Source organism: Salvelinus namaycush, chromosome 28, assembly GCF_016432855.1.
Source record: "Salvelinus namaycush isolate Seneca chromosome 28, SaNama_1.0, whole genome shotgun sequence".
NCBI classification, from domain to species: Eukaryota; Metazoa; Chordata; class Actinopteri; order Salmoniformes; family Salmonidae; genus Salvelinus; species Salvelinus namaycush.
In genome coordinates, this window is record NC_052334.1 from 15300701 (window position 1) to 15311562 (window position 10862).

Here is a 10862-nt window from a genome sequence, read left to right on the forward strand (position 1 = left end):
TTGCACCTCCCAGTACATTCTCAGTAACACACACACAAATACATCATAAAGCTTCTGACATTAAAAACTGTTTATTAAATACTTTTCTCCATCAAAAAGATGACATACAGTAACTCATGTTAAATCCATAATGGGGGTTTTCATGACAGACTAATTTGTTCAACAGATGACAGGAGGACCACAGAATAAGATGATGTATGAAATAGCTATCAATGTATGTTTATCTCTGTCAAAGTCATTTATTGGTTGGGGGGGTCATGTGCTGCTGTGTGTGGCTGACTGTCGGTCCCAGAGTCTCCCTCAGCCGGTGCCTGGTGGTACAGAGTGTGTAGGCGCTCAGCATTTATATCAGCATCCTCTGCCCCTTCACAACACCGCTGCCAGATTTGGGGGATAGCATCGATTCCATAGTGTGCCCCTGCAATGGCCCCTGCCATGCAGGCAATGGTGTCTGTGTCTCCCCCCAAGGCCAGACTGTACGCCATTGTCCTCTCCAGGCCACCATAGCGCTCAGGCAGACCCTCCCGGGGTTCCAGGCAGTGCAGCACACAGAAGATGGCAGTAGGGACAGAATGCAGGGCTGCAATGCCATTGCCTGAGTACAAACACAGAAAGAAGTACATATTTAGAGTGAACTAAAATTGCTAATCTATCATACTAGCTAGTGATAAGTGATAAACTAGTAAATTATATTCCAAGACCAGTAGAGAATAACACAATTCTAGAGGGATAATGCCACCATTGAATATAGATTGTATTTACCCCATAAGTCAATACTGACCTAACTCAGATATGACCTCTTCAATGCTGACACTGGTGTTCCTTTCCATCAGGTCCTTGACTCTGTGCAGTCGATCACAGAATGGGAACTCTGACTCACTGAAGCTGGAGATACAAAACAGAACAAGAAAAGTTGAGAACCAAAAACTCTCCTCCATGCAACAGTTATTTCTTCAAGCACCCTAGAAAAGGCGTACCCTTATGTTAGAATTCGTCATTGGGCAATTCCACGACAGGATAGCCCAGAGTCCACTCTGGAAATTTGACGTGTTTGTTTATTGTTTCAAACAATATGTCTAAAAATAAGCCAAATCAAAAAATGGGATCTTAATAATATTTTAAATTGTTGAATAAATTAATGCAAAACATTTTTTTTATATAAATTATTTAGACACTCCATATTTTAGCATATACAGTTCACAGATCATAGGGTCTTACAGGAGGCACGTATAGGTCTACCAAGTGCCTAAAATTGCACCTTTCATCATCACATTCTCAAAAATAGTCAGTGATACAAATGTGAAAAGCATATCAAACATCTTTCCTCCCAATTAAGTTTCAATGTGAGATTTGCCAACATTCTGAGATACCAAAATTATTTATGGGCAATCCTGGCGTGGAAACAGCCCATTTATTTGTATTTATTTTTTACCTTAATTAACCTGTTTGGGCTGCAGGGGCAGTATTGAGTAGCCGGATAAAAGGTGCCCATTTCAAACGGCCTCGTACTCAATTCTTGCTCGTACAATATGCATATTATTATTACTATTGGATAGAAAACACTCTAGTTTCTAAAACCGTTTGAATTATATCTGAAAGTAAAACAGAACTCATTTTGCAGCAAACTTCCTAACAGGAAGTGGAAAATCTGAAATCGATGCTCTCTTCTAGGGGCTGCCTATTAAAGTCCTTGATATTTATTAGTTTAGATGCACTTCATACGTCTTCCACTAGATGTCGACAAGGAGTGAGAGAAGAAATGGAGTGTGTAACTTGATCTGGACTCGAATCATAGCTCTTGGCATGACGTGTCACCAGTTTCCTGTTTTCTGGAGAGCGCGAGGAGGGACCTGGATTTGCCTTCTGATAAGCTGTCGTTATGGACGACTAATATCTCCAGCTTTGATTTTATTTGATACATGTGACAATATCATCGTAAAGTATGTTTTTTCAATATAGTTTTATTAGATTTTTGAAATTTATTCGGGACGTTAGGCGTGTTGCGTTGTGTGCCTTTGTTCAGAAAGGAGAGCTTCGCGCCACTTGGCTAGTGCGCTTGCTAATTCAAGAGGGAAAAAGGACGTTCTAAATCCAAACAACGATTGTTCTTGACAAAGGACACCTTGTACAACATTCTGATGGAAGATCAGCAAAAGTAGGACCCATTTTATGATGCTATTTCATATATCTGTCGAACATGTGAACTAGTCGTTTGCTCCCAGCTTTTGGGTACTCTCTCGCCATACCTAAGCTGGATGTCGTAATGAAGTTATTTTTAGAATTCTAACACGGCGATTGCATTAAGAACTAGTGTATCTATCATTTCCTATACAACATGTATTTTTTAGTTATGTTTATGAATAGCTATTTGGTCAGAATATGTGTGTCAGAAAAAAATCTGGACGTTGTGGGAAAAAGTAGCTACGTTAGCACAATGTATAACCACTGATTTCAGCTCTAAATATGCACATTTTCGAACAACACATAAGTGTATGTATAACCTGATGTTATAGGACTGTCATCTGATGAAGCTTATCAAGGTTAGTCAAAAATTATATATCTTTTGCTGGTTTGTTACGATCGCTAACCTTTGCTACTGGGGAATGGCTTGTGTTTCTGGCTATTGTGGTAAGCTAATATAACGCTATATTGTGTTTTCGCTGTAAAACACTTACTAAATCGGAAATATTGGCTTGAATCACAAGATGCCTGTCTTTCATTTGCTGTACACTATGTATTTTTCAGAAATGTTTTATGATGAGTATTTAGGTATTTGGCGTTGGTGTCTGTAATTATTCTGTCTGCTTTCGGTGCAATTTCTGATTGTAGCTGCAATGTAAACTATGATTTATACCTGAAATATGCACATTTTTCAAACAAAACATAGATTTATTGTATAACATGTTATAAGACTGTCATCTGATGAAGTTGTTTCTTGGTTAGTTTGGTTGGTTCTTGGTTAGTTAGGTTGGCTTTGTGCATGCTACCTGTGCTGTGAAAAATGTCTGTCCTTTTTTGTATTTGGTGGTGAGCTAACATAAATATATGTGGTGTTTTCGCTGTAAAACATTTTAAAAATCGGACATGTTGGCTGGATTCACAAGATGTGTACCTTTCATTTGCTGTATTGGACTTGTTAATGTGTGAAAGTTAAATATTTCTAAAACATATATTTTGAATTTCGCGCCCTGCACTTGAAGTGGCTGTTATCATATTGATCCCGACTTAGTTCTTGCAGCCATAAGAAGTTTTAACTAGGCAAGTCAGTTAAGAACAAATTCTTATTTACAATGACGGCCTACCAAAAGGCCTCCTGCGGGGACGGGGGCTGGGATTTAAAAATATAGGACAAAACACACATCACGACATCATTCTCTAATTGCACACTATTACAAGTACAATACCAGTCAAAAGTTTGGACACACACTCATTCCAGGGTTTTTCTTTATTTTTACTATTTTCTACATTGTAGAATAATAGTGAAGACATCAAAACTATGAAATAACAAATATAGAATCATATAGTAACCAAAAAAAGTGTTAAACAAACCAAAATGTATTTTATATTTCAGATTCTTCAAAGTAGCCACCCTTTGCCTTGATGACAGCTTTGCACACTCTTGGAATTCTCTCAACCAGCTTCATGAGGTAGTCACCTGGAATGCATTTCAATTAACACGTGCCTTGTTAAAAGTTAATTTGTGGAATTTCTTTCCTTCTTAATGCGTTTGAGCCAATCAGTTGTGCTGTGACAAGGTAGGGTTGGTATACAGAAGATGGCCCTATTTGGTAAAAGACCGAGTCCATATTATGGCAAGAGCAGCTCAAATAAACAAAGAAAAATGACAGTCCATCATTGCTTTTAGACATGAAGGTCAGTCAATGTGGAACATTTCAAAAACTTTGAAAGTTTCTTCAAGTGCAGTCGCAAAAAACATCAAGCGCTATGATGAAATTGGCTCTCATGAGGACCGCCACAGGAATGGAAGACCCAGAGTTACCTCTGCTGCAGAGGATAAGTTCATTAGAGTTAACTGCACCTCAGATTGCAGCCCAAATAAATGCATCACGGAATTCAAGTAACAGACACATCAACTGTTCAGAGGAGACTGTGTGAATCAGGTCTTCATGTTCGAATTGCTGCAAAGAAACAACTACTAAAGGGCACCAATAAGAAGAGACTTGCTTGGGCCAAGAAACACGAGCAATGGACATTAGACCGGTGGAAATGTGTCCTTTAGTCTGGAGTCCAAATTGGAGATTTTATTTTTTTTGCGACGAGGTGTGGGTGAAAGGACGATCTCCGCATTTGTATTTCCCACCATGAAGCATGGAGGAGGTGTAATGGTGCTTTGCTGTTGACACTATCTTATTTATTTAGAATTCAAGGCACACTTAACCAGCAAGGCTACCACAGCATTCTACACTGATACGCCATCCCTTCTGGTTTGCCTTTAGTGGGACTATCATTTGTTTTTCAACATGACAATGACCCAAAACACACCTCCAGGCTGTGTAAGGGCTATTTTACCAAGGAGACTGATGGAGTGCCGCATCAGATGACCTGGCCTCCACAATCTCCTGACCTCAACCACATTGAGAAGATTTGGGATGAGTCGGAACACAGAGTGAAGGAAAAGCAGCCAACAAGTGCTCAGCATATGTGGGAACTCCTTCAAGACTGTTGGAAAAACATTCCAGGAGAAGCTGGTTGAGAGAATGCCAAGAGTGTGCAAAGCTGTCATCAAGGCAAATGGTGGCTATTTGAATATATATTTTTGGTTACTACATGATTCCATGTGTTATTTAATAGTTTTGATGTCTTCACTATTATTCGACAATGTAGAAAATAGTACAAATAAAGAATAACCCTTAAATGAGTAGGTGTTCTAAAACTTCTGACCGCTAGTGTATATTCCTGCTCCCAGTCACTTTTCAGCCCTGTTTACATTTATATCCTACTACGAGTCATGTTTTATGTATAAACCTACATCAACCACACCAGTCTACTGCACATTGAATAATGCATAAATATCATACCCCCCAAAAAATGCTAACCTCCCGTTATTGTAATGGTGAGAGGTTAACACGTCTTGGGGGTATGATATTTGTGCATCTACAACTTTATCACTCATCATTATTCACAATTAATTCAGGACTATCCGTAATCATGGTACCATTCTCATTAATGTATAAGTGTTTTGAAACATATTGTATTCTTATTTACAATAAGAGACTCCAAAATGACACAATGCCTTATTTACCATTTCTATTGGGCACAAAATAATCTGAAACACAACCAAAACAAACAGCAAATGCATGCAACAAATTTGTAGAATAACAAGCTCAATGTAGTCATTTCGTGCTATAAATATGGGACCAAATACTAAACTTTTGACTACTTTAATACACATATACACCACCGTTCAAAAGTTTCGGGTCACTTAGAAATGTCCTTGTTTTTGAAAGAAAAGCACATTTTTTGTCCAGTAAAATAACATCAAATTGATAAGAAATACAGTATTGACATTGTTAATGTTGTAAATGACTATTGTAGCTGGAAATGGCTGATTTTTAATGGAATATCTACAGTTTTAGTTGGAAGTTTACATACACTTAGGTTGGAGTCATTAAAACTCGTTTTTCAACCACTCCACAAATGTGTTGTTAGCAAACTATAGTTTTGGCAAGTCGGTTAGGACATCTACTTTGTGCATGACACAAGTAATTTTTCCAACAATGGTTTACCTACAGATTATTTCACTGTATCACAATTCCAGTGGGTCAAAATTTTACATACACTAAGTTGACTGTGCCTTTAAACAGCTTGGAAAATTACAGAAAATTATGTCATGGCTTTAGAAGCTTCTGATAGGCTAATTGACATCATTTGAGTCAATTGGAGGTGTACCTGTGGATGTATTTCAAGGCCTACCTTCAAACCCAGTGCCTCTTTCCTTGACATCATGGGAAAATCAAAAGAAATCAGCCAAGACCTCAGAAAAGAAATTGTAGAACTCCACAAGTCTGGTTCATCCTTGGGAGCAATTTCCAAATGCCTGAAGGTACCACGTTCATCTGTACAAACAATAGTACACAAGTATAAACACCATGGAACCACGCAACCGTCATACCGCTCAGGAAGGAGACGCGTTCTGTCTCCTAGAGATGAACGTACTTTGGTGCGAAAAGTGCAAATCAATCCCAGAACAACAGCAAAAGGACCTTGTGAAGATGCTGAAGGAAACAGATACAAAAGTATCTATATCCACAGTAAAACGAGTCCTATATTGACATAACCTGAAAGGCCGCTCAGCAAGGAAGAAGCCACTGCTCCAAAACCATCATAAAAAAGCCAGACTACGCTTTGCAACTGCACATGGGGACGAAGATCGTACTTTTTGGAGAAATGTCCTCTGGTCTGATGAAACAAAAATAGAACTGTTTGGCCATAATGACCATCGTTATGTTAGGAGGAAAAAGGGGGAGTCTTGCAAGCCGAAGAACACGGTCCCAACTGTGAAGCACAGGGGTGGCAGCATCATGTTGTGTGAGTGCTTTGCTGCAGGAGAGACTGCTGCACTTCACAAAATAGATGGCATCACGAGGAAAATTATGTGGATATATTGAAGCAACATCTCAAGACATCAGTCAGGAAGTTAAAGCTTGGTCGCAAATGGGTCTTCCAAATGGACAATGACCCCAAGCATACTTCCAAAGTTGTGGCAAAATGGCTTATTAAGGACAACAAAGTCGAGTTATTGGAATGGCCATCACAAAGCCCTGACCTCAATCCTATAGAAAATGTGTGGGCAGAACTGAAGCGTGTGCGAGCAAGGAGGCCTACAAACCTGACTCAGTTACACCAGCTCTGGCAGGAGGAATGGGTCAAAATTCACCCAACTTATTGTGGGAAGACAGTGGAAGGCTACCCAAAATATTTGACCAAAGTTAAACAATTTAAAGGCAATGCTACTAAATACTAATTGAGTGTATGTGAACTTCTGACCCACTGGGAATGTGATGAAAGAAATAAAAGCTGAAATAAATTGAATTTTTACTAGGATTAATTGTCAGGAACTGTGAAAAACTGAGTTTAAATGTATTTGGATAAGGTGTATGTAAACTTCCGACTTCAACTGTACATAGGCCCATTATCAGCGACCATCACTCCTGTGTTCCAATGGCACGTTGTGTTAGCTAATCCAAGTGTATCATTTTAAAAGGCCAATTGATCATTAGAAAATCCTTTTGCAATTATGTTAGCACAGCTGAAAACTGTTGTGCTAATTAAAGAAGCAATAATAGTGCAGGTGCTTCTACACCTGCATTGCTTGCTGTTTGGGGTTTTAGGCTGGGTTTCTGTACAGCACTTTGAGATATCAGCTGATGTAAGAAGGGCTATATAAATACATTTGATTTGATTTTAAACTGGCCTTCTTTATAGAGAAATTGAGTATCTGGAGCATCAGCATTTGTGGGTTCGATTACAGGCTTCAAATGGCCGGAAACAAAGAACTTTCTTCTGAAACTCGTCGGTCTATTCTTGTTCTGAGAAATGAAGGTGAGAAATTGCCAAGAAACTGAAGATCCCGTACAACGCTGTGTACTACTCCCTTCACAGAACAGCGCAAACTGGCTCTAACCAGAATAGAAAGAGGAGTGGGAGGCCCCGGTGCACAACTGAGTAAGAAGACAAGTACATTAGTGTGTCTAGTTTGAGAAACAGACACCTCACAAGTCCTCAACTGGCAGCTTCATTAAATAGTACCCGCAAAACACCAGTCTCAACGTCAACAGTGAAGAGGTGACTCCGGGATGCTGGCCTTCTAAGCAGAGTTGCAAAGAAAAAGCCATATCTCAGACTGGCCAATAAAAAGAAAAGATTAAGATGAGCAAAAGAGCACAGACACTGGACAGAGGAACTCTGACTAGAAGGCCAGCATCCTGGAGTCGCCTCCAGGGTTTTCTAATGATCAAGTAGCCTTTTAAAATTATAAACTTGGATTAGCTAACACAACGTGCCATTGGAACACAGGAGTGATGGTTGCTGATAATGGGCCTCTGTACGCCGATGTAGACATTCCATTAAAAATCAGCCGTTTCCAGCTACAATAGTCATTTACAACATTATCAGTCTACACTGTATTTCGGATCAATTTGATGTTATTTTAATGGACAAAAAAATGTGCTTTCTTTGAAAAACAAGGACATTTCTAAGTGACCTCAAACTTTTGAACGTTAGTGTAAGTGAATTTGTCCCAATACTGTTGGTCCCCTAAAATGGGGGGGACTTTGTACAAAAAGAGCTGTAATTTCTAAAACGTTACACCCGATAAGGATGAAAATACCCTGAAGCTGACAGTCTGCACTTTAACCTCAGTCATCATATAATTTCAAATCCAAAGTGCTGGAGTACAGAGCCAAAACAACAAAAAATGTGTCACTGTCCCAGTACTTTTGGAGCTCACTGCATATTATTATTACTACGATCACTGCATTGTTGGGAAAGCGCTCTCAAGGTAAGAATTTCACTGTACTGTTTTCACTGGTTGTATCCTTTGCACTTGGTAAATAAACGTTGACACTTTTTTACTATCTGTTTAAGTACTTACACTCTTGAGTCACTGCGAGCAGCATCTTCTGCTTCCACCTCCTCCATCTCTGAGATGAGTTTGTTGATAAACGTAGGCCTATGTGGCAGTTCCAAACCCCCCTGTAAAGAAAGGTGGACCGCGAGGGCCTGGAGCACTGCTCCATTGTAACCCAGAGAACAGGAGTGGGTCAGCATCGCACCAAGCCTGGAGTACTGGGAGCAGAGAGGGAGAGAAATAGAAGATACAGAGATAACAGAGAGAGCGAGAGCAGAGAAAGAGAGAGGATTTAAGTATGGCAGTGCCCAGCAAGATGAAGACAGTCAAATTGGAATGGTTGTTAGGGTGACAGTAGCCTTATATCCTCCTCAAACAGAAAATCTGTTGAGTTTCTAGCTGGTTTTCTATCTGAGGAGGATGCAACCAGCAAGGACGGCCAGTAATGGTAGCCATTGTAGCCACTCGCCCCCACCACACATTCTATCACTAACCCTCCTAATGTCAACTGGGTTACTGAAAGCCAGCGCAAAAGGTGCAGCCCTCATCGCACCACCATTCCCAAAGGAGCCGTGGCCACTGAACTGAGCCCGAGCCGGCTGAAAGACATCATTAAGGTGTGGAGATGCAAGCTTCCTCAACACCTGGATCACACCTGCCCCGTACCCCCGCCCTGGAGAATGGCTGTATTCCTTTGCAAACCTGCAGAGAAAAAGCACCCAAACAAAATATTTACATTTTATAGATACTCAATACTACTGAAACTGTAATACACAGACAGACCGCTAACTGTCTACTTTACCTGCGTGCCATGTCTTGCTCATCGAACCCTGCCCTGGTCAGCAGAGACTGGACAACACAGCGCGTCATGGCAGTGTCATCACTGTACTGCAGAATACCTGGGCACACACACACACACACACACACACACACACACACACACGATGACGACGATATGGTAGTGTGGTGGTGGGTGTCTGATATTAGGCTTAGAGGCACATTCACAGAAGACTGCTATAAATGTGTAGCCATTTCCCATTAAATATAGGTTATTGTTGCATTGAGCAATCCACATATTTTATAGAGATTAGGATTACGCGGGGAGGGGGGCTGAGGTAGATGCATGGTGATAAATGTGAGTATTTGTACTGAAGTCTATTGTTTTTCAATATTAGTAGTGATCAATCTTGTCTCACCATCGCCGCGACTCTCATCCTCCAATCCGTTCAAATGCTGCAATACACGGTCCATGGGCACCTCCTCTGCACCTTCAAATTCTCCACCAACGCAGTCTCCCAGCACCGCAGCAACCAGTGCACCGCGGAACCGAGACAAAGAGGCTGGTCCTCCCGCTCCCCCTGACCGCACCGCAGTCATGGCCATGTTGTAACTTGTGAATGACTTTTGCTTGCTAAATTATCTGTACCCCCCTCTCTGTACAAGCGATTGATCTCCAGTTCGCTGACGATAGCTAGAACAAATCAACAACAATGTCGAGTCTCTTTTCCTGCTTCCTGTTGACGTTTAGTTGACTATTTGACCTATGAGAAACGTTGAGCGTTGCAGCTGGGAATAAACGATTTCGCTAGAACAATAACTAACCCAAGATAGTTCATCTGTGTCGTTTTCAATGGTATAAAATGAAGCATAGTGGGCAGAACAAGCAAGGAGGTGGGCACGAACTATCGAGATTCTATTGGTGAGTTCTAGCATTATTTGCATATTTTCGTTAGGGAACGCCTTCTCTGTGAAGTGCGCGTGTGTAATAACTAAATTCACCCTTGTACTCCTTGTGAACAACTTCACGTCTACAAAGCTTAATGCACTCTATTCGTAACATATTTTAGTTTTGTGAACAGAAAACTGTATTGATATCGGGGTTTTCTTCGATTAGAAAATTAGCAGAATGTCGGCCCAGTTCCATCTCGCTATATTACTGCCAGCCACTTGGCTTCCTCTCTTCACCATATTTGGGGAGTGGACATTCCAACCGGATGCTTCAGGTTTCTATATCCGGTGTGAAAATCTGTCTTCTTGTTTTATCTGTAATATTACCCATCAATCTACACTTAATTTTGATCTGCAACGTCAATGCTAAACTACCTAGTAGGGTACCGGACTAATCCAAATATGCGGGATTTTAAATTGGAAAGCTAAATAAGGTGTCCACATTGGCTATCTAGCCATAGAAAGGAGTACGAATTCAGATAATATGTACCATGTTTATCTACTGATTGGTTACATTTTAATGTATTGCGTTATTGATTCAAAT

At 40.4% G+C, this 10862-nt stretch overlaps 1 protein-coding gene across 1 annotated transcript; it reads right to left on the minus strand.

Moving 5' to 3' along the window:
• Window positions 1-52: 52 nt before the first annotated feature.
• Window positions 53-10211, minus strand: adprs (ADP-ribosylserine hydrolase). The gene is made up of 6 exons (XM_038967261.1): window positions 9787-10211; window positions 9393-9489; window positions 9085-9292; window positions 8615-8808; window positions 782-885; window positions 53-595 (listed from the first exon to the last, which is right to left on the minus strand). The coding sequence occupies exons 1-6, from the start codon at window positions 9971-9973 to the stop codon at window positions 240-242; spliced, it is 1146 nt and encodes a 381-aa protein (XP_038823189.1). The 5' UTR covers window positions 9974-10211; the 3' UTR covers window positions 53-239.
• Window positions 10212-10862: the final 651 nt, after the last annotated feature.